Source organism: Lepeophtheirus salmonis, chromosome 5 (genome assembly GCF_016086655.4).
Source record: "Lepeophtheirus salmonis chromosome 5, UVic_Lsal_1.4, whole genome shotgun sequence".
NCBI classification, from domain to species: domain Eukaryota; kingdom Metazoa; phylum Arthropoda; class Copepoda; order Siphonostomatoida; family Caligidae; genus Lepeophtheirus; species Lepeophtheirus salmonis.
The window spans coordinates 8,148,054-8,173,751 of record NC_052135.2 but is presented as its reverse complement, the minus strand read 5'-3'; the positions used below and the strand labels follow the sequence as shown (position 1 = coordinate 8,173,751).

At 31.5% G+C, this 25,698-nt stretch overlaps 1 protein-coding gene across 2 annotated transcripts in view; it reads right to left on the bottom strand.

The window, feature by feature from the left end:
• LOC121117304 (uncharacterized) overlaps positions 1-24,759 on the bottom strand; it is a 68,352-nt gene extending 43,593 nt beyond the window's left edge. For both annotated transcript variants that reach the window (XM_071888205.1, XM_071888206.1), the window contains exons 1-2: positions 24,012-24,759; positions 23,494-23,528 (exon numbers count right to left, since the gene is read on the bottom strand). In XM_071888205.1, the coding sequence (XP_071744306.1) occupies positions 23,494-23,528; positions 24,012-24,270 (294 nt within the window). In that variant the 5' untranslated portion in view covers positions 24,271-24,759. The remainder of the gene's footprint in view (positions 1-23,493; positions 23,529-24,011) is intronic.
• Between the last annotated feature and the right edge of the window lie 939 nt (positions 24,760-25,698).

The window sequence follows — 25,698 nt, the reverse complement described above, 5'->3', positions numbered from 1 at the left end:
ATAAGTGAGTGCCCACTAACTTTGTGATAATAATATTAGTCGTAAACATCAAAGTTGCACACGGGCTTACCTCGCTGACACAAAAATACCCTATATATTTTGTTGTCAGCTGTCTATTCCCTCCTTTCTTTTTTCCCTCTTTCCAAGAGGACAGAAGTACAATGAATGGGGCAAGTGCGTTGTTTACTTAAATACCTATGTAAACACACCACCAGTGAGTAGCTCTACATTGCGGAAAAATAATAAACCTCCATGAATAATAATTATGAATATCCGGCCAAAGAATACTAGCTAGAGAAAGAGTTCAGACGAAGTTGAGTCACCTGTTGACAAAAGTCCTTTAATTTTATTACTCATTGTTATTACTTATTTGAGAATTTATTAAAGGGTTTTTAATGTTTATTAAGTGATAATTAAATTGAAAGTATTCTTGACTCAAAGTGGTTTTGCAAAGATGAGCTGAACAACCCAAGAAGTTAATTTACAGAATCTATTATTTTCAAGAAATAAGACAAGTATGAGGTCCTTTTTGCTAATAGTCCTTGAATTATAATTTGGATTTAAATCCATTAAAACTAATCCATCTATTAGTCAATGTTACTATTACAAGGTTAGGTATCAAGAAAATGGAATTTTTTTTCTTCGGAAATAGTTTTCCCATTACTTATGTAGATGAGCTTATATGTACTTAAACAGTGTACAGTGTAGTCAAATTTCCTCCATGAAGTGAAAATGAACCTACTAGGTAGACACTTCCCTTCCTTATCTAAGAATTCATTGGCATAAATTATAATAAAGAATAATAACTATCTTATAACTTACAGATACCACAATATTGCAATTTGTAATGTTGATATATTATTAAAATAGCTAAAAAATACCCAGACAACAGTTGACGTAATCTTAAAAAATTGTCTTTAGCAATCCAGCCTGATATTAGGCCAAGCTACAGTAACACTCCTGGGCGGATAGTGTATATTTTTTCGTTTGTTTGTGCCCTATTGTTAATCCCACGTCGTATAGTTATACATATAGCCATCTCATTATATCTCTGAAGAAATTTTGGCTTTGATATAGAAATAGAAATCTATAGCTACACTTTTAATGGAATATTACTAAGCAAATCAGTCTCGAATAAAATACTATATAGGATTTTAATATTATGAATATACAAACATGTGTAGTTCATTTTAAAAATTGTGGAGAAATATTATGACAATGATAGTCTGGGGCTATTTAAGAGATGAATAGCAGTTGGCATGATTGACTTATTTTCCAAACTACCAGATGTTTCCAGGCCTTTTTTTCTGTTTCTTTTTGTAAAAAAAGGTTGCGTGATAACATTAAGATAACGACGTATGCAATGTTGCTATAATAATATACGGAACAAATACTCAAGCACCCCTCTCTCTCTAAATCTCCCTTTCTAACCCATATATTTAATGATCTCATTTTATAAGGCCCTCATTTGAATACACATTATGTATGTACAATGTGTGTACATAAATGGATAAATGAGCCAACATGCCTGTGGTCCTCCTCCAGTGAACTCACAGCATAATTTATGAGGGTCTCAAAAAGACATACTGAGTTCTATCGTATTTTATACAAACGCAGGCATTTATATATTATATAAAAAATTAAATTAAAAGATACGCATCTGGGTCTAAAAAATAAGAAGAAAAAAAATCTCAAGAGAGAAAGATGAAATTAAAAACCACTACTCAAAGATACCGAATGAATAGAACATGCATTATCAATCAATAATCATATTTGAGAGACTTTTTTTTTCTTCTTCTTTTTGCTCAATATGAGGTCATTTAAGTTGTATTTTTTTTCAAAACAAACTTCTCGCTCATGAAAAAACACTCATAATACTGTAGACTAAACAATAATAACAATCCCCGTTGCCAAAAAAAGAAAGATCTTCTACCGACCAACGATGTATTATTCCTCATTTCTCTCTGCCTAGTTCCTCTTAATGATTGAATATATGTATTCCAAATTGATTTTTCTTAGTAATAAAAAATTGTTGAGAGAAATTTCGAATATTTTTATACGTTTGATGGAGCATGTAAATTAAACCAGTTATTAAGTAAAAAAAAATAGAAGGAAATTAAAGTTGATTATTTTTTTTTGATACTATTTACTTTATATGTACACAAAAAAGTAAAATTATTTTCTATTAACAAAGTCATTCTTGATGACAAACTTTAATATGTGTAGATGTTATATTAGTGATGTATCGAATAAATTTATTTGCATTCACATATTAGAAATATTCGTATCTATATGGACACTACCCAATTTCGATATTTGCATTCGAACCTGCATTCGCAAATATCACCTTTATTCCTTTACAAAGTGGGGCACAAAACTTGTATTTTTCCCCGGTATTTTTAATTATGAGGTTTCATTGCGCAGCCAAGCGACAGCTGAAAGATAAATAAACAAGTTGTGGTTTTATCCTATATCGGAGCAACAACAAAAAAGGCAACGGTTATGCAATCTTCTCCGCAACGGAGTCAGTGCCAAGAAGACTCTAGAAACCGTTGGCATCTCTATTCGAACTACCTACAATATCAAAAATCCCATTATAATCCCATACAGCCCAGGAGAACCAAAACTTTGTGTTTATAATAAATACAGCTACAAGTGGAAAGTTGAAACTCTATCATTCATTGCAACCTCTTAATAATAGGCGAAGGGATTTATAATAAATTATTAGATTTCCACTTTGTAAGAAGCCAGAGGAGATGACGAGGAGGCTGAAAATAATGATGTTAACATGATTTATGGTCGATATAAGAAGAAATCGTAGCACCTTACACAATGAGATGTGATATCCTCCGCCCTCATCACTCAGTCTACTGTTTGAAAACGATCACAATGGCAATGATTAATATATAATTCGCTTATTTGTAGAATAAAAAGGTTATAATAATTGAATTTCAACTTTACGCTTGTGTTGTATCCCATTTCTAGATAGAAACAGAAAATATCCCTTGAGCAAACTTGTAAACCATAACAAAAATTTTATTTTATTTTTCAAAATTTGGATATTTTGAAACTTTTGGAGAAAATAAATCAAGAATTCAACTTATAAGGATTTGTAACAACCAATAAAAATGGGAAAAGAACATAAACAAAATATTTATAATACAGAATTCAATTTTGGTATGCTTCTTTGATCAGTATTACAATCTTTCTTATCTGAGTTTTTCCACTCATTACACTCCCGAACATGATCCCTCTTTTCTTTTTCCTAGCGATGATATTTGCTTTGTTACGGAAATTATGGCCAGATCTGCATTTTTCTTTGATACAAGGTATATTTATTGAGTCTTCCACTAAATAGTGACAGACGCTAATATAGATGTATTGCTTTCTGAATTTATAATTAACTTTCAGGGAATAGGTTTTTTCATAATGTCTTCATAGAAATTACTTACTAATTAAAAACTACTATATATTTGATTTCTGATGATGTAGAATATGTATTACGTATTTTAGGGAATTCAACATAGGAAGATTCTTGGTATTTCTAAGATTCTAAGGATTAGTCTAACCGGACTTAATTTTTTTGATAGCTTTTAATAATTTCTCTCTCATTCACATTCTAATAGAATTTATATGAACATAATATATTCTTCGTTTTTCATAACCCAGATTTTTTTTAATTACAGCCATATGGGATTCTCATAAAAATTAAAATTTAATGTTTTATACATTTTAAGAGAGAAATAGCTCTCAAAAATAATGTATTAATATATCCATTCAAAGTACACTCAAGGGATCAAGTAATAATTATTAATGACGAAAATCGTGTGTATTTTGGACATGTTAAAAAAAAAAAAAGAAACTAAAAATCAACATGGTAACCCTGACAAGTTGATGAGTATTTGAAGGAAAGCAGCATTAGATAAGCTACAAGCAGCTGTGATGAGGGAGGAGGGGGAGATAGAGAGAAAAAAAAAGACGACAACAAGAAATACTCCGATGTCGATCTTCAATTCTACTCTAAGCTCAACAAAGTTTAACAATTTTACTCCGCAACAAATCCTTTATGTTATTCTCCATCTTTTATAAGCATATACGAATGTTCCCTCAGGTGTTGAATACGGACCTCTAATTAACAGTCGACAGGATGTTTTAAATGGACTTTTGCCTAAAATAATCATCCGATTTAAAAAAAAAACAATGCCCCTTGAAAGCTGAATAAAAAAATATTATTAATATTCAATGTAATCGCTTTTGCGCCAATGCCGGCATTGACTCGATTTCAGGAACGAGAGCAGGTCTTGATGACAGTCTCTTTTTGCAGATTCCGGAATTCTTCACACAGAAAGAAGTCAATAGGGTTGAGGTCCAGTGAGCTTAGAGGCAAAACACAGGGTTCAACAAAGTCAAATAAAAGATTCCGACAACCAAGTCAATGTTTTCTTTGCAGTGTGGCATAGAGCAGAGTCTTGCTGTCACCTCCAGATTATTTCAGTTCCTTTCTGACTCTCCAGACAAAGGATCTGTCCGGATTTAAATAGTTAGCAATCTCAACATTGTCCCTTGTTTTTACTTAGTGTACACAGTCTATGTATTTAATTTCTATGTTCAGACCACTAATAGCTAAGGGGAAAAGAAAAATCGACAGCTGATAATAAAATACAATTTCATGAAATGTTTTTTGTTAGTCATGTAAGGATGTGGAAATGCTTTTAAAGGTATCTTAATGCTTCTTCTTGCAGGCAACATTATAATTTTATTTGGAGAAGAGTATGGTTTCATTTATTTAAAGACTTACTAAGTAATGATGATAATGTGATAGATATCCAATTCTAAGTATTTACTTTTAAGTATCTATATATTATTCAATCTCTTTCCATCTCGTTTAAGTAAGACTTCTTCTTCCCGCCCCCCCCCCTCTCTTTTTGTAAAGTTAATCCCTTAATGTGAGCTTCCTTATTTGATTTTAATCTCTTTTCATTGTAAATTATGTATACATACGAGAGTACATATTGGTTAAGTATAAGAACAAAGTTGATTTTTGTTTTGTTTCGTGTACACACACTTAAACCCTGATAGTATGTAAATGACGTTGTCGAAATTATAGGAATATTTGCGTGTATTGCCATCTGATGGAATATTCTATAGAGTTCATAGTCATGGATAGGAATAAGGGGAAATATTATTAGGTGTGCTTTACATTAGTCGTCACATCCTTCCCTTCTTTTTTTCTATAACTAGGGATGGGATTTGTGTAAAAGCACAAGAAGAAGGCGAAAGCGAGACACATAGTATCACTGAATTAAAAGCCTTGTTAATATGAGTTGCCTGTAATATAATTTAAGGGGGAGAAATCGATCACGATTGCTCGAATAAGTTTCCAAGTAGGATTAGACAAATATTTGAGTTTGTACTCTATATTTATGGATATGTATGTTTATAGTAATTTTCTGCTTCAAAAATAAATGGAATTGATGACATAGAAGTTCCTATTACGTTTATCCTGTAATTTTACTGTAATGGTTCATGGTAGATACAAAAAAAAACGTCGCTTATTTACTTAATGAGATGTGATCTCCTCGGATTTCATCCATTAGTACATGGATCGACTCCGAGTCCCCCTGTCGCGGAACACTTAATAAAGTACAACTTCTTCAGCATAATGGTACCTTTCATTTACGTTCATGATCCTCCAAAGTGCTAATTGTCCGAATATCTCGAAAAGTTGGGATCCCTCTCCTCCTAATTCAATAATACATTTTTTGCCTTGACAAGTTATTTCTTAATTATTAAAACGTTGCAATATTTAAATTTCAACTATTAGCTGTATCTGTTGAATTCGAATTAGCTCTTGCTATGTTGTTAAACAATTCCTAACAATAATTCCAAGGTCGGAAAGAATTAGCTATCAACTGATAGCATTGACTTGAGGATACTCTTTTTTGTTTCTTTTTCGAGGAAAGGTTGCGAGGTAAATTGAAGAAAACAAGTTGTTCCCTTCTTTTTCTTTTCTATAAATTATGATAGTAAAAAATGAGCTACTCACTAAATCTCGCTGTCTGCTCTCCAAGGATCGCAATATTTACAGATATTATGCATAGTTAACTGACATTTGCTACTAAAACTACTAGGTGCCCATCCACCACCCTGAGAAGCTCCGTTACATATAACTTTTTGATAAAGGAATACACTCATAAAATACTACATAATAATAATTATACAATATTTTAACACTATTCAGTGATAAATTTGACACTTCCATTAGATGTTATCTATCTAGGCTCTTATTTCCGATGATATACCCCGATTTAAATAGCCTCACTTAAGTCTACTTATTTTATAGTGATGTACATATGTATATGACATGTAATTAGTGGGTAGGTAAGGTAAGAGGAAACCTGTTCCTCTGAAGAAGTAGTCGTAATGGAATTCACTATAATATGTACGTATGTAAAAAACCCAATACACACATTAACATAACAGTCTCTATTATATACAGGGCCTACCAATTGGCAAGCGTAATGAAGAAGGAAGTTTCCTTAGACTAGTATTAAAAGCAAAAATGTAAAAATGAACAATTAATGAATTAGTGTTCACAGTTCACTATTACAAACTATTTTACCATGTGTGATTTATTAAGCAATTAACAACTAATTTCAATGATGAGTGAGTTAAAAAATATATTCAAAGCACTCATGGTTATAGATAAAAATAACTATAACCTATTTTATAATACAGGGGATGTCTGAAAAGCTTCCGACCTAACAAAGATGCAAGACATTTTTTCTGAGTTTTCATTTTTCATTTTGTAACTCTACAAACTTCTCCCAGCGATGTTCCCATATCTGAATCCCGTCCAAATAGTACTCATCCTTTTTCTCTGCAAAATAATTGTTCACGCAGGTGATTGCGACTTCATTTGACGAAAATCTTTGCAGTCCACTGTTTGGAATGTACTTTTGTTTTGGATGTATAATGATGCATCCAAGTTTCATCTACAGTAATCAATCAGCGCTAAAACTTGGATTCATTTTGCCTAAACTGCACCAACAGTTCGAAAGTCGATTTTGTCCAATTTTACAAAAATACACACAGCAACTCACTCAAACGACTCTGACATAACAACTGACGTCCAAGATGGCTGAAACTTTGGTGAGTGACTGTCAACAGATGCTAGATAGATGTGACTAGCTTTTATTTACGAGTGCTGGCATCTTTACATTGAGGTCGGAAGCTTTTCAGACTACCCTCGTAGACCCTAATCATAGATATATTAGTATAAAATAAAAACTTTCGGCTTGTAAAAATAAAAAACCTGAAAATGAACGTAGTAATCCTGACAATTTAGAGAATTTTTGGAGGGAAAGTGTCTTAGCTGGCATGATGTTTTATTGGATGGGCTAAAAGCAGTCGGGAGAGGACACGGCGTAACCTAACTAACAAAAAATATTCATTTTACCTCGCTGTCAGCGTTTGATGTTTTTTTTTTATATTCCGCCTATCAGTGTTCTTGAACGTTGATTCGAATTTGCCTTGCAAAGCTGTGAAGAATTCCCCAGAATTGGCCAACGAGCAACTAATTTTGGGCATTTGTAACTATTTCTTTTCTACTGAAAGGTAGTGTGATATAATAAAGGATATAAAGGACGTGAGGAAGGTAACAAACACAAGTACATATCCGTATATAGCAAAGACATATAGGCCGAACAACACGTCCAACAAGAACTTACACTTATTTCTCCCGAGCAAAACATCATTGTTACTCTCTGTCTTTCATGAGCAGACAGTGATCATTACTCTATATGTATATGTTTTCTCTTCAAGAATTTCATGATAACAGCTTTGGAAAATAAAAAAACACTTTTTAGATTTATCAACAAACGTTAAAATCATATTTTATACAGCTTTTATAAGTAGTTTTAATGTTGGAGATGGGAGGGGCTAGGCTTGTAAATCATAAATATATATAGGGTGCGAGTTTGTTTTATTTGTCAAAGCTTGTATTATTATTCTCGAGGAGATAATATATAATTATAAAGTAACCAAAAGTGTATATTCTCATAAAAGACGGAAAATAATACTGAGTATTAGTAGAGTAGTTATAAGTTTAAGTCCCTGTTGGACTCAGAGTTTAATTGAGGATCGAAAACGGAGTAATTTCTACCCATTTTCTTACGGAGTAGGACTTGTGTTTATTTTCTTCATCTCGCGACTAATTTAATGAGACGCCATGAGAGCTAAGACAGTTTTTTAACACACTGCAAAGAACTGATCCTATATCAGCACAAAAAAAAAAATCAAAATCATACTCTGGTTCCGTATTAACTTGTCTGCAGATGCACGGCACCAGTTTAGCAGAAAAACTCATAAGGATTTTAAACGATAATTATGATGGAAAACATATTGAAATGTGAAAAATCCAAGCTCGAAGCAAAGTTAATATTAAAAAAAAATGATCCCTGTGAGTAATTTGATTTTTTCGACAGAAATTGGACTACCTCTTGGAGTTTAAAATTTGAGCTCCTGTCAATATTTGACTGGATAGAGGGCGCCCTAGTAGCAATTCTTGTATATCAAACAGTCCAAATTGGTAAAGTTTGAAATAATCAATAAGTATCGAATCATGCTTTTAAAAAAGCAGTATTTGTGGTAAAAACCTCCTTACATTGAAAATTAAAACTATAAAGACTTGGAGAATCATAAACTCAAATTTATAGGGAAATTCAGTCAAAACAATTGTACCGTATATGTCACGAATAATGCAACAACTATATTAGATATATTTAGTCCAATCAAATCCGATATATATGTATATAATTTCTCTGAAATCGCATCCATATTATATTTCAAAATCAGGTTCGATACCCTTAATTAAATGCTGATGCTATTCGATTTTTCCCCTTTGTGAAGTAAAAAGAGACACTATCAATCTTCAAAACAAATTTTAAAGCCTTCAACTTAATTACATAAATATCAAATGCAAAAAATAAGAATAATAATAAACCACACAAACAAATTGGGTATGTATTTAAACAAATAAGAAGCTCATACATGAAATAAAAATACCTATTATGCTGTAATTATCCTTTGACTGTTGAAAATAATTAGTTGAACTAAAAAAATACCAGGCAATTAAAGGATGGAGTGCGTAAAGATATCGTTGAGTCGTGACGTGTCATCGACTAATTAGTAATTAACAACGCGTTTATAGTAACTCAATGCCTAAAAAAATACTCAAGGCGGAAAAAGTTAAATATATTTCGAACATCTTTAGAATAAAAATATCCCAAGTAGATTTTAAGGTCTTTTGAAGTGTATACATTTTTTGAAAAACAATTTAAAATCATTTGTAAGCTTCTTCTTCCTATTAGTCAAGCCCCTTCATAAATACAAACATACATGGGTTGCATACACCAATAAGACCTCTAATAGAAATATATTATTTACTTAACAAAAAAGAGATACAATTGACATTAATTAAAATAGAGGGAGGTAGGGAGTCATAATTTAGCATGACAAAGACTTTTTTTATATATAAATAAATACTTTCTGCTTACAAGACCAGGTGAGTGGTCTATAAAATGTCATCTCTATGAATATTTATGATAACATTTCCTCATAAATATTATTTTATTTTACATGCAAACATTCATATAGGTTGAGTGAATTGAAGTAACACAAATGTTGCGACATTTAATTTACAAGTGAACATATTATCAGACGAATTATTTATTTGAAATGTAATTAATATGTATTAGGCACAAGATTGAAGGATATACATTTATGTGATTACTCTTTATTAGCGGCAGTATATTATAACCACACTATTAAAACTGTGTAAACAAGTACACACAGACATACACTATTAAAAATACATATACACTGTCTGAAGATGTAATATAATACCAAATACATAGTTCGTTTTACGTCATAATCGGAAAAAATGTACATAAATATGTTTCTTTTAAAGATTTAGCTAAAAAATAATTTGAATTTTATAGAGGGGGGTATTCGATGGAAAGGGCCAATGGGTAGTTGAAATGTTTTACTTAGAAATACAACATTTTAGACAATCATATGTGGCTTTTTCTTCAGTCTGGAATTGAGAACACGTGAAAAGGCCATCTAAAATTATATTAAATATATTTTCTAAATAAAAAAAACCGTCAATTACATATAATCATTTTTTTAAAATATATGTTAAAAAAAGTAACTAAATTAATGAATTATTATTAATAAAGATAATTAAATTTATGAACAACAAATCTGTAAGGAAACTAGCCATAATGAGATTATAAAATTAGAAAATGAAAGTAAAAAGGTTAAGAATCACTTCATTGAATAATATTTCTCCATAAAACGAACTTAATTGATGTGTTAATCTTTTTTTGTGAAGATGTTCATAATTGATGATATAATGGATTTCAAATGGTTAATTAAGTCGTTGAATATATGGACTATTTCATTAGGAAAATGAGACTCATATCACCTCCCAGATCATTAATTTTTTGAATTAAAATCATACATTTTTTTTGTAACCTAATTAGATTATAGCTTGAGAGGTGAAATGGAATGAATAAAGGGAATATTTTTTCCTTGAATCTCTTTTTTGGAAAATGAATTAAATGAAACTCACTCTAAATTCTAAAATATCTACGATTCACCCCAAGCTTAAAAAAAGCTTTTTATTTTGATCACATTCAAGATTCTACTTAAATACTATACACAAAACATATGGATGTTGGTTCTTATTTAGGACTGAAGACTACATTCCTCTCCAGTTCAGTCTCAGTCAGGTCCTATTCAGTCCTAAAACAAATAACTTTCAGCTCTCACAGGTGGAAGGATTAGACTAGACTGAATAAAAAAGGACTTGCGAAACAATACATGTAGATACTTACGTAGTAACTGACAATTTAGTCAAGTAGCAATGATAAAGAACTGATTAATCCTTAAGATCCCACTGGGTCCATTCGACATATTTTTGAAATAGGATTGCCTGTTCTACCTCCTTTATTAGTCTCAGCCAACCATAATTTTGTGATTTGGTTTGTACCTCTAAATATTATATAACACGAGTCTTTTTTTATTCATGTCTATTATTATATATTACATATACAAAAACATTGTATATAGCCTGCTCGAAAAGTCTTGGAATGCTATTAAAATTAAATTTTAAGGTGTTTCGTACCCCATTTTTTTTTTACATCCGTTTCAAACTTTATGGCGCGACTTTTTTAGATAGTGATGCGCCACGAGGTGAATTTTGCTGAATGAGTATTTTCGATTTTCTAAAAAACACTCGAGGAATTACGAGCTTGAATCGTTACTCGCTTGAATAATCGTGTATTGTTTGAATACTCGCTTGAATACTCCCTAGCACTTTTTTCTTGCTAAATAACTCGCCAATAAAAAAAAACAATCATATCTTTAAAAAAATTGTTGAAACTTGTGATTCAAAAATTGTTTTGGTAATTTATGTTCCACAGATTAAACTAAAAAGTAGTAATTCAACAATTTATATAGTGAACACATCAATATTTTACTATAGTTTGGTTATAACTTACAAATGTTATGTTTTTAGTGGGACTTATGCACATTAATATAAATTCATATTTATGAGAATATGTTGAGTAATAAAAGATTTTAGACGGCTTAGTTATTCCAATTTCCAAGCAATGTCAATTTCTCCCCCTGTACTTTAAAAAAGCTAACCAATATTTATTTTAAAGCGAAATGGGATTAGGAGTACACATTGCAGAAAAATTAACATACAAATTTTCACATGTTGGAAAATATAACTTCTAAATTTCACAGACAAAGAAAGTCAGCTAAGAAGATTTACATGCTATGCTCGGAAAAGAAGAGCAAAGAGTTCCGAGATTTTGACGAATTTTGAGCTTTTGATGAGTTCCGAGTAACACTCGGCTTTTTGTTCCCTGGAACCGAGTTTTTTGTGTTTTAGAAATGAGGTGAGGTTTATAGGTCAAATTAAATATTCTAAAATATAAAATAGAGTCAAAAAGAGAAGAGATTACCGTTTTAGACCGCACCACCAACAGCAACATTTAGACAGTCTGGAGCAGTGGTCCGAAAACAGGGGTAAATTACCCCAAATAGGGTAATGTAGAAAATTTTTGGGGTAATGGGAGTGGATGTGAAAAAAAAAAAAATATCATGAGGAAACATGAGAGAATTTTTTTTTATTAGGATTTATTTTTCTAAAAAAAAAGCTCATTGGGTAGAATTATGCTTTCAAAAAACCAAGGCCCCCTCCACTAGTTTGTAGTAAATTAATTTTACTACAAGTTCTTTTGGGATAATGCTAAAAAAAGTTACCCGACCCCTTGTCTAGAGGATCAGGAAACGACTAGAAGCTCAGGATACCATTGAACACAAACTTTGAAGTGGTCGACCAATCAAACTTACTCTATAAGCTGGCAAAGAGGTCCTTGAAGCCAATCCAAGAATTTAAAAAACTCGTCATCAAGGCTGTAAAAGCATCCTGAATTATCTTAAACATAATAAAAACGGGGTCATATTTTTTTTTTTTTTCAGTGTTGAAAAAACCTTAACTGGTGATCCTTTTTTATTTTTTAATGAACACCTTAAGGGTACGTCGACGAGATAGCCATCTCCCCCTAAAGGCACAGAAACCACAATAAAATACGGCAACCCCTGTAACACATACACCTAAGACTGGCATATATTTTCAATTAATAAAATCCCAATTCTTACAAATTAATTTATAAAACCAAAGCCAGACCCTATAAGAATAACAGCACCGATTGAAAAAACGTCATTGAAATAGCCAGTCTTCTCAATGGCTTTAATGAATTGAGACATTTCTTTTATATTCAACCGAATACTCCATATTTCCCTCCTTATACTCACCAGGGCATCACACTCTGTTCATAAGTGATGGGAATTCCGGCTCTTTTTGGAGAACAGGCTCTTTTATTTTGGCTCACCAAAAAGAGCCGGCTCTTTCGGCTCCCAAACGGCTCCTCATTTTTTTTGTCTTTAGAAAATTCGAATGACTTATTTTTTTAGAAAAGAAATCCACTAAAAAAAATCTTCCTTTTTTCGCTTGAAAATTTATAACAAAAAGGTAAGAAATCCATCATTTGGTATGAGGCAGCTCCTGATTGGTGGGAAACAGCCTCCCGTCGTTCACTTCAAAGAGCCGGTTCCTTGAGCCGTTATGTTTGCGAACAACACATCACTACTACTGATTTATATGCTTCCTTAAGGGAATATACCCTATAATGATCCAATTATAATTCTTATAGGTGTTCTCCTGTTCATAAAAAGTTTCCATGCCGAACTAGGCCTTTCCAAAATAAAATTGCTAGTCGACACGTTGTGTCTTCCTTATTTATTCAAATAATACTGCAGTTTTGGGAACTTTCACTTTTGTCATTATTGGTAAGCGCATAAGCATATTCATTTTCTGTTGATCCTGTTATTATCAGGCAAACTGATAGATTAAAAACCCTTAATAATTCCCGTGAAAACAAGATCCTGCGAGAGAAACGCAATTTCTTGACCCTCCGGAATATCTGGTTGTTGACTGAGAGCATGTTCATGATGTAGGTGCTGGCGTGACTGGCGTGGAGTAGAACCACAACTTCCTTTCTTTTGGGTGTCATTTTTTACATAAAAGTATATAATCTGGCCTAAAAGGATGACCTCACTTCTCAAACTAAAATGTTCGAACCGAATACTTACAAAAGAAATGAGTACGAAATTTCCTATTTTTAAGACATTCCAAGACTCCTCGAACATCTGACAATACCAATGAGTTCAATGGACACAGGAAAAAACTTTTACACTTGATTTACAAAACTTAAAATCTATCATCAAATAAGTAGAGTAATAAAAGTTGCCACAATTACAAAGAATAAAGACGAGCAAATTCAAACTTTTGTCCCAATAAGCTCCAAAAACTAATTACTAACAGGGAAAATCCATTGTGACTCAATTTCTTTCTTCTTTCAAATATGAATAAGTATATAATTCATTTTTTTTTGTAAATTATGATATGGAAAACACCTCGTAATAAATCCCATATTATATAAAAAGATGTAGAAGAGTAAATATGGTTCGCATGGACCCAGTTAGTTTTATGTATGTAGTTAATTGTCTGGTATTTGAAGGGCTAATCCCTTCCTCTGAGTTATAATTTAATAAAATCAGGAAATACATACAGGGATAGTATCATAAATTGTATAAAAATACAAGACAATTTACTCGATTAAAATTCATGGCTATTAACTCTTTATAAAACAGTTATTTCCATTGTTCAGTTAATGAGAATATTCCATATCATGTTCACAATCAACAACTATCTTTGTCTGACATATATACTTCAATACCATCTTATGATGGGTTATTTTAAGAATCTTACCCTTCCGTTAAAATTGTGCATAAATACAGGGTGATGATTATAAATCCAGAACAAGTTTAGATCTCAGTATCTTGACAACTCTTTGATCTGTTTGTAAAAGTGTGCTTATCAGATTTAGCGTACTAAAGCTGGATAATAAACAATGCAAAACCTTTGAGATGCACTCCGAATACGAACACAGTGTGGCCATTATTGTGTGCATCCGAGCCGGGCGTACGCCCAATGATATTATTGACTTTACAAAGCTCCCAAAATCAACTGTTTTTGATGATGTTATGGATTTCAAGGATTCTGATGGGACGGGAACACCTACAAGGAAACCCCATGTTCGTTTTGAGAGCAAAACACGTACTCCAGACTCCCTGAATGTTTTGAGCAAATAAAATTTGGTCTTCTAGCTACTCAGAACTGAACCCATTGGACCATAATGTGTAAGGTATCTTGGAGAGAGAGTCTAGTTAAAGTCCCCATAGCCCTGTTGATTCCTTGAGGTCTTCCATTCTCGAGGCAGTGTCCAAAATGGACAGAGAGTTCCTCATCAAGGCTTGTGCTAGATTCAGGGCTAGGTTGGAGGTTGTGAACCAAGCTGCAGGTTCTTGTTTTGAGTGATTCACTTCACTATGGATCTTTACATGTAAGAGCAAAACATTTGTGAATTGCTGAATTAATTTTGGGAAATAAATTGTAATTTATATTATCCTTAGATTTTCCAGATTCAAAATCCCCACACTGTATATACACGCTTGTGTTTCCGTAGTCAATATTGATATCTTTTTTATTTATTTTTGACAGTTATTTGACAATTTTCACATATTTTTTTATAATGACTTTTTTTTTAGGACAAACCAAATTACGGGGCTCTTTCCTTTCTTTAGATTTTTAAAATTTGATTGTTCAAAAATATTTGGTAATTCTTATTACGAACTATAAACTGATACTATCGTTTATTTTTGATCTATTCAAATGACATGGTTATTATATATTTATAAGTAATATGACCCTTGGCGTTTGAACTTTATAACGTGATAAAGAAAACTTATGTTTCAGTAATTTGTATTAAAATACAATATATCATCCATGTACTATTCAAGGACTGCATTACCCCAAGTAAATCCTTCAATTAAAATTATTCCACTCATTTTTAGATGGCAACTTGTACAATTTGCTTGTGAATTAGGGTGACCAATTGTCCATATCCCCCTACTTTACCTCTTTTTACATTCTGTACGGGTTTCTATAAATTTATGAAATGTCCGGTTTTATTTATATGAAATAACAGATACAATTAATTTAGAGGGTTGATTAATATTTTTTTTCAAATTTTTCTACAGATTTCCCATTTTTTACGATTCTCACATGAGATAACTCTTTTTCGGTTTAATAAAAAATGGGCTCTGTTTCATATTATCAAAAAGAATAAGAGGTCTCTTTTTATAAAAAATGTTCTTAATATTTGACTTTTTTAGATAAAAGGCCAAGCCTTTTTGAGGCCATCTTTCTTAACTGAGTTTTTAAAAAGTAATATTTGTATCATTTTTTAAATTAAGTTTCATCCTGGATATAATAAAGGTATATCTTATTTTTTCAAAAGGGCCCACCATATTTGTTTTCAAAAAAATTCAAGTCATTGTATAAATAACCAAACTTTCCAACTCAAATCCCATATTTGCAATGAATCAAAATATGTATGGGATCACCTTGTCATATCTCTTCTAAGTCATGAAATTTTTAAAGAAGAAAAATATGTTTCCCTTGAGTGACTATGAATAGATATGTTTTTTTTTAAAATAAATACACTCAGCTATAAAATCATTGTTATTAAATCTATTACCATAACATACAATTTTATACAATTTTGTACTTGAAATATACTATTCTGAAAATAAAAGAAACCGTTATTTCTAATTCCTAATTCGGTTCCCTTTTGATTCTCAAATATATTTTTTTTTATGTTGGTACACATGTCCACAACGTATGTAGACAATATCACCCATTTTGCACTGTTCATTTATTTTTTGAAAGGTAAAAAATTTAGACATCTTTTAGTGTGATCCGCTATTTTCTACTATTCAAAAATAAAGAAAATAATTAATTCATTTGAGGGATTGTATATTCTTCTAAAATAGTTATTTCATACAGATTACTAATTTTTGAAGCATAAAGGTAACCTTTTTATCTGCCAAAAAACAAACTAACATTTCAAAATGACTGATATTGTTAACATACATTGTGAAGACGTGTACCAACATAATAAAACAAAATGATTGAGAATTGAATTTGAAATTACAGGTTATTTTGGATTAGAGCAGTATTTATTTTTATACAAGGTCATGCAAGTATGTAAATCCGGAACATATTTAACTACATCCTGAAGAATAAGAAAAGCTTTTTATTTTAAAGTGAAGCATTTACGATGGAGGAGACCCGAAGAAATACCATATTCGAATTGGCTAAAAACACACTTATAGATTCTTCATAGGCCTGAAACGGTCTGCGAATGCATTTCCTGGGAATCCAATAAACGTTATTGCCTAAAAGATCGAAAAAAGCCGTGCAACATTCTCCAGACCTATAAACACTGACCTGAGGATGAAATCATACTGCATCTACGAAAAACATATCCTTAAAGACAAAATGAACACCAACCGAGCAGCCCACGGAAGAAATTTACTGAGTTAAGTTAAATATGATTGGTAACCGAATCATATTTTATTCGGATGAGAAACAATGGGCTGTCAACAGATCCCACAATATCCAAAACGACAGATGGTTGACCACAGAGTGAGCTAATGACCTCCACGTCTTTAAAACCAAGTTTTCGCCCAGCATGATAACCCTAGGGGTTATTGAGATCAACGGCAGTGACATGCCCCCATCTTCCTTAACACAAAGAGAGTGTGGGTACACACAGGTAGTGTGAACTCCTGTCTGACAAAGCGATACCTTAGATTATAGCTGAGGTCAATGGTGTTGAGTTCCTGTTTCAACGAGACTCACCCTTCCTTCTCGCAAGGCCCGCAAGACCCAAAACTTGAAAGGAGCAAAGGTGCCATTTTGGAATCCCCAGATCTGGTATTTCACAAAATGCTTAATTTTAAAGAATAAACAATTTTCAAAAGTTTTTAAAGATTTTATCCTGACATTAAATCTTTTTAACCTATTGCAACTCACTATGATACGAGGACAGTCGCAAAAGCAGTTGTACTCAAATATAAAATCGATGTATTCATGTATTTTTAGCATTTTAATTGATATTTTTAATTGAAAAAGGGATGAAATAGTTAAGAAATTGAAACAAAATTTTAAATATGTATTTATTACAATCGTTCAACTATATATCCTATATTTAAATACGTTTTATTTTAGGGTTTCTTTTTTACCCAGTTCACTATCCGCGTTATAAAATATAATTTTCTTTAAAAAAGGTTTAATAATTGTGAAGCAGTGTCCTCTCTTGCAACTTGTCTATCTATCTGGCCCATAAAGACCGTCTTACTAGTCTTTTACACCAAAACGAGTCTAAAACTGCTATTTTCCATTCTTCTGATAAAACGAGAGTAACAGTTTCAAAGTGCATATTCTGTTTTCTTATTATTAATAATATTTTCCTCTGCCAAAACTCTCTTCCTCGGGAATCTTTTATTAAGATTAAAATATAGAATACAAATTCAAATTTTGATTCATTTGGGGGGAAAATTAAAAAACCTTATTAAGTATTTAATACATTTACGAGTATACCGTGGAAATTTAGAACAAAGATTCGAATTTGTGGTCAAGGAAAGAAGAAAGTATTTACAACGTGTTATTTCAAAAAACCCACTTCTCCCCAAACACACTAACAGGTAATTTTAATGAGATAATTACCTTAACCTTTACATAGTGAAAAATTAAAACAAATTTTATATTCAAGATCTATTTCAGGGATTCTCAACTTTATTTCAGTGAGATAGCACTTGTAAAATATATCTTCAGTCAAGTATACCCTAACCAGCGCAAAGCATTTCTACTTGAAAAAGAAAAGATGTGAAACACTGTTTATTAAGATAATATTGATTTTACTCTTTCTTATTCCTTATTTTAAATCTCTTTTTCCCAATAAATGGCAGAAGAGTCAGATCATAGATCTGTGGATAGTTACTTATCTTGGACCAGATTCCACGTACTTAGGTATGGTTTAATTAAAATTGTATTGTCTATGCCAATGGTTCTCTACCTTACAAATATAGCGACTCATTTTAGAATAAGCAATTAGGAAACGACCCCAATTCTTAAAGTATCTTTTATATGCATTCAATTTTTTTTGTACAAAAAAATGCCATATATTCCAATGATCAATTATATAATATTTATTCGTGAAGTAACTATACATTCCATAAATTATTCATCAGAGAAGAAAATGGCTTGGTCGAAATGATGTTTAAGGTCATTAATACCACTTCCACAACGTCTCCTGTGGAATTGTTACTGCTTTTGAGTCAAGAATGGTCTCTTTACAAACCTCTTTGAATGCCTCCCAACAGGGTTAACCACCATTGATACGGCATATTTACTAATTATACAAAAAATCAAATAACATAATGAAAAAAGAGGTACTAAAATTTAGCTAAATCTAGCCAGATATTGGCTAATTTCGCAATGTTGGTGGGAGTGGCAACATCAGTAGCGTAGGGGGGAAAAAACAGAATAAAACATGGTCAATACCGGCTCAGACGCTGTGTTGAGTAACTTAGGGAATTATTATATTTAGTTTCATAATATGGATTTATAAAACTATCTAAATATGTTTTTTTCAGTGTTTCGGTTGAAAATAAATTAACGAACCATAGGTTGGGAAAAACTCAATTCATGATTAATTCTTCTCTTTTACAATTGTTATTTAAGGGAATAATTATTTATTTGCATGGTTCTATTAACGAGATTGCACGTACGGTGTTTATCCAGATTTAATCTATCCCCAACCCAAGTTTCCCTTTGATTTAGAAATAAAAATAGGGTTACTCTACCAAAAAATAGACCAATTCAATGAGGGGCATGAGATGTAAACAACGTGATTCAAAATCATCCATGAGATGGCGTTGTATGTTAGGACCTTCGAATATAGAATACATATATAATATCAAAAAAGAGTAATTACTATTAAATTAGTAATTATTAATTGATCTTAGTTATAAAAATCCAAATCGGTTATCAATATCTTAAACAGCAAGGTTTGAATCTTAAAAGTAGCCAAAAATAAAATAAAAACTTAATAATCCTTTTCTGAAGGCTCTGAGGGTGATAAAGAATAAGTAAGGCCATATTTTGAATCAAAGGTTCAAACTTAACTACTTCGATCCTTTGACATTTTGGCTGTTGAACAGAGTTAGCACTTACTGCCTATGTAAATCTCATTCACTGTAATTTTTCTTTTTTTCATTTATATGAAGAGGGCCGAAAGTGGTTTCGCCATCTAGTGTTTTAATTGTAATTGTTCAGAATAAAAAAAGACTTAGTACCTGAATTGAATACTACGAAATGCCATTGACAATTGAACTTAATTATAATACTGTCCAAAAATTGTAAGATTTGTAACAATTTTCTTAATTTATGTATTTTCTTTAAATCAATTTGGGACGTAAAAAGTCGAATAATTAGAGAAAAATGTCTTATTTTTTTCATTGTAATAGTTAGTTTTCATTTACAACACGGAAATAAGATTGTAAAACGATCTAATAACATATATTCAATATATATGTACATATAACAAAACTAGGGAATCGAGGGATATCATTATATATAGACAGTAAGGTTTAAGTCCTTTTATTTGTTGGTCCCAGTTTGACATCCGATAGCTGAGTATACATATTCCTTAAGATCAATCAAAAAAGGGTTTGTAATGTTATAAAACTTGGTTGTTTAGCCCATCAAAACGGCCGACATCAACAATATAGCTCACATGTCAGTCATAACGTCACTTTCAATTATGAATTTATGACGTCAGTGAAAATACATGTGGTATAGCAATTCAGAAGAGGAAAAAAACTTCATAAATAATACGTAATCATAAGAATTCATATCATGGGTTTTTTTTTGTTTTTTTTTTTATAATAATGTCTTGATAATGGAGAAACATTCAGCAAAAGCATATATACTTATACTTGTTTGAATATCTTGCCTTAGTCAGACATAGTAAACTACTTGATATAAAAAAAACTTGATTTTCTCGAAATTTAAAGTTGTTTTAAAGTTTAATGTCCGATCCCAAGATCTTTTCAGATCTTGCAAATCATTACAAAACAACAAAGCTATCTAATACACACATTTCTATAAATTAAGGTGTAACAAAAAATATTATACACTTTTCAGTCTATGTATAATAGCCGTAGGAAGATCAGTCAATCATTGTTTGTGTTCCTTCATTTGGTTTTGATCTAAAATTCCATTGACCATCTATTTAAATATTAGACTTCTACCGCTGTTCTTTTTTGTTTATAGTAGGTGTACAGTACCGATACAGTGAAAGGTTATTCAGCTATTATGAGAAAAGGTCCAGTTAGACAAGTTCCAATGTCTGCATTGCTACAGAAATCTTTCACCAGGATGTTATTTAACTGTAGTTTATCCTTCTTGGGACTTGGAGTAAACCTACAACACTAAGAAGGTTCAGATTTGGACTACAAGCCAGCTGAAAAGCCTTGTTCTAGGTGTATAAAATGAGTACCTAAAAATATGTTTCTCTCCCCTATCTACAGGGTCTATAAGCTATGTCTAAAAATGATTTTTTATCAAACACAATTTTCTATCCAACCAGATATCAAATTTAAAAAAAAATTAGATTCTGAAAGCTTGATTCTGATTTATTTTATTTATTAAAATCATTTTGAGCCTCAATGCCAGGCCGAAATAGATTTATCATAAAAATGGGGGGGGGGACTCAGACACACTCAAAAAGACGCTAGCGGTCAACTGGTGACGTCATCAGACACCCGTATATTTTTTTAAGGAAGAACCATTGGTTTTTTTTACGATTTTGACTGATCATTTTTTTTACTTTTTTATAAATATCAAATTTGACAAATAATATTCAATAGAATAAAGAAAAACTTATTTTTTTTAAATTTTAGAGTTAAAATTTTTTAGATAGACTAAATTTGAAGGAATATCAATTTTAAAAATCGAGAGGAATTTTTCATTTTTGGTGCCCAAATGAGCAAAAACACCGCTTAAATTTTTGAAACATGAGCACCCAAAATATCAAAATTAATCAATTTGTATTTAATGAAAAATACAGTTTTATAAGGATAATTTAAATTAATTAATGTTTTTCTTATAAATTTTACTATATTTTATCGACAAAACAAGGTTTTAGAAAGAGTTTTTTCCTTTAATTTTTGCCTTCACTCGGTATGGTTAGTTTTAAACATACTAAAAGACCGTTCAACTTCCATACTAGCAGTTTGAACAAATTTGAAGGTGATTAAAAGTCTTGTGAGAAAGAAGCATCTCGTTATCCCCACCACTGATTATACCCATAACCTTTTGCATAAATAGAATATCAGGATTTCTCCATTTGGCCCACAGTATTTCTCTCTTGTTGCAAGATACAAAAGAGATTATTCAACAGTCCGTTTTGGGCCAAATTTCCCCTCACTCTAATAGTTTTACCTCCAGAAAGAGAACTTAATAAAGGAAGCTTTTGGACGTGGATTTCCCCCGAAAAATACCATCAAAGTTTTCTTTAATTTAAATAAATGAACCAAATGAGCAACTTTTCTCAAAGAAGGTCAAATGGAGCATTTTTTTGAGAAATCGCCACACAAATCCTAGATCTAGTGATAACTATAAAAATTCTGCAAAGTTGGGGTAAGGCAATGACCCCTCGGCCCCTATGGTTCAGGTAACACTGTAATGGGTGTAAGAGGGACTCCAAAAGAGCAATTACATGCATGCATGTCCCTTTTTATTCAAAATTTTCCGACCGACATCCCACTTTTTCCGACTCAAATAGCCCATGCATTCAACACCTTCCAGTAGCGAGGGTTCTCTTTGCATGTGCATAAAAATGGTTATGAATAAAGTATATGGAAGAGAAAGAAAGAGGAAATGCAAGATCAATAATAATCTTATCTTAAAAGTCCCTTTTTTAAACTGTAAATTCATCATAATATTATTGATGCAGAGCTATTAACATCCATACCCTATATACAAATAACCAAAGGAAGAATATTTATTCATATGGTGTGAGTCTATTCTTGGAAACAATAGTCACGAACAGGAAATAAATACATACTCATTACTTTTATACATAGGTACAAGATTGGGTATGAACAAAACTAGTTTGCTTCACTCAGAAGTTATAAAAGGTTGCGTGTCATACCGCCATGGTTTTAAAATGTTCCGAAAATTTTAACAGTTTATTTTATATTACACATATTATAAGTTAATATGTAAATATCTCTTTAGCTATATAACAATTTACCAGTGCATTTTGTGAATACAAATCCATAAAGTAAGATAAGGCTTTTATAAAACACATATAACTATAAGTAAAATACCTCTTTAAGATGATGACTCATCGACAAGGTATTTTTTTGCAATTATTTATTAGTCATATTGTTACTATACATATACAATAGAATACAAAGGTTTTTTTTTTCCCGGCTCATTTTGTATTTTAATTACATGTACAAAAATTTCCTCATTTTCCAAAAATTATGGATTTTCAAATTCTTCTTCTTTGATTTCAAGGTATGAAGAGATCATTTTTATTAAGAAAAAGAGTTTAAAAATGATGTCACTTTAATCAAGAGTCGAGTATGAGTAGAACCAGGTGATGTTAATCTTTGTATTTTGACAATACGTATTTCGTCAACTATTTTGTTTTGTTTTTTAAATACAGCGTACGAGAAGGTATCACATCATAGATCAAGTTTGTACTAGGTAGAAGCTCCGTTAGAGTATGCTCATGCATTCGATGTACCCCTTTTAGCAACAATTCACAATCAAAACAATGCATTTAAAAGCCTATATGACACCTACGCCTTTTTGAAAAAGCACAGTGCCCATAAATACAAATATTTTAATTAAATAATAGAAGATCCTACCTTATTTTTACTCATTAATAGATCTCTCTTATAACCTGGAATAAGAAAGAAAAAGTGTTACAAACTGAAAGACATTTATAAGTAAGTACCATATGACGTAATGACGTAAAAATAGTCTATAACCAACCACAAAAAATATCCCTTAACCTTCAAAAAAATCTTGCTTAACAAGTGTGAAACAGAGACTTTGACCTTCAAATAAATTTTAATTACTATTTCAAAAATGTATACAAAAGTGGAATAGAAATTCATGAAATGAAATTTGCAATCCAAGTAATTATTAACTTATATTTGAAATCAAATGAAGCGATTTGCTACGTCTTTATTCAATTTGGAAAGTAATTTCCTTGTATTTCCATGCATCTCAGTCCTGATTTTCACTCTTAGACACAGCATTTGTGCAATATAGAGAGAGAGAAGTCATTCTGAATACTTTTACGAGGCATCACGAACAATTTAGAATGATTACATGCAGCTTGATGCACAGTTAATCATCATTACTAAGGAAAACGACCAACCTAAAGGATTACTAAAAGTAGCCTGATGAATGTGTCCATCTTCTCGAATATAAATATGTTTACACTCATTAGGAATGAAATAGGGAGCCGCTCCAGAATGTGTTGTAGGAAATGGAAGGCCTCTTAGACCTACAACAAACTGGTATGTAAGGGCCCAGGCATGCTCTTCTTTTAGAGGTGCACTGAAAGAACTAAGAATTTGATGAACCGTTAATGACGCACGTCCATCAAGTTTAGATGGAACAAAATCGTTTGACATGTTAGCGACGACGGGACTTTATCCTCGAAATAATTTGATAATTTCCACATCCAAGATATGAATTGTAAATAAAGTTGAAGGGTTGTGTCAGAAGAAGGAAAGGGCTTTGTGTGAAGTATGTGACACATGAAATCAAATCACATATGGATCATGACATAGGTATGTAGTTGTGTACTAAATATACGAATAATGAAGTTTAAACACACAATTTGAAAAATAAAAATGACACTATAATATTCCAGGGGCACAGACACTTGCACACACACAAACACTTTGTCACGAACGCACCACTCCTCTGAGTACCTTCCAGTCTTATTTTCAACTACTAAGACTTTTCAACTTGTGTGGAATCAACCTCTTCTCTTTTTTGCGTACGTACGCATGTTTTATTCTACTTGTTTGCGTGCGTTGACGCTAAATATGATGAAAAAGAGTTTCGTGAGTTGATTCCCTCTAGGCCTAGCTTCGAAGATGAAGAAGGAACAAGTCGTTTTACAAAAGATCTTCCGCGCTAGAAGAGTAAACAGGGTTTTTTTTATCTTCCCGGGCGTGCTATGGATAGGTCGCAGCAACGCTGTAGTAAATTAATAGAGAATGAAGACGAGAACAACAACCACAAAAACGTGGGCGTTGAAACATAATTCTTAGATTCATTTACCCAAAGCATTTACATTTACCTAACTCAAGAATGCAGAATCATTACATGCAAATTGACAGCTTAGAGGAGAGTCGCGGCAACGTACGTATTTATGTATAATGATCGAGAGAGCTACTCATCAACCTTTGCAAAAATAAAAAGCAACAACAACAAATACAATTGAACAAGAAAGTTAATAGTTTTTTTTTTCTTTTTGTTAAGTTTGTTTATTTATTATCAAATGACTCGAGTTGACAGGTAGTAAAATAAATAAATAATACCCTATGGTCTGCCTCCTTTTATATATGGATTTTCTTATTGCTAAAAATACATAAATGATTCGCTAACAACCTGAGATGACTTGTGCATAGTACTAAAGAAATAATCTCATATTATTTATCCATATAATCAGACATCTAAGAGAGAGGATTTTATCATATGTCTAGCTGTTACAGTTAATGTTGTGTTAGTCCTAATTTATTTAATACAGTCTTAAGACCGGTCCTATCACAGGGAGGTCCACAGGTTTAAAAAAAAAAATATATCCAAAATATTTAATTCTTCAAAAAATATTACCAAACAATTTAAGTTTTAATATTTGAAATTTTATATTCAAATTTCATTTAAAATTTTTTTTTTTTTTATTTAATTTTCTGTAAATGGCATTGGAATTTTGAAATTTTTTCCAAATAATTTAGATACTTTTTTCTAAAGAATTAAATATTTGAAATTTAATTTTCAAAAAATTAATATTTGATATTAAATTTTTTGTAAATAGTTGTAGATTTTTG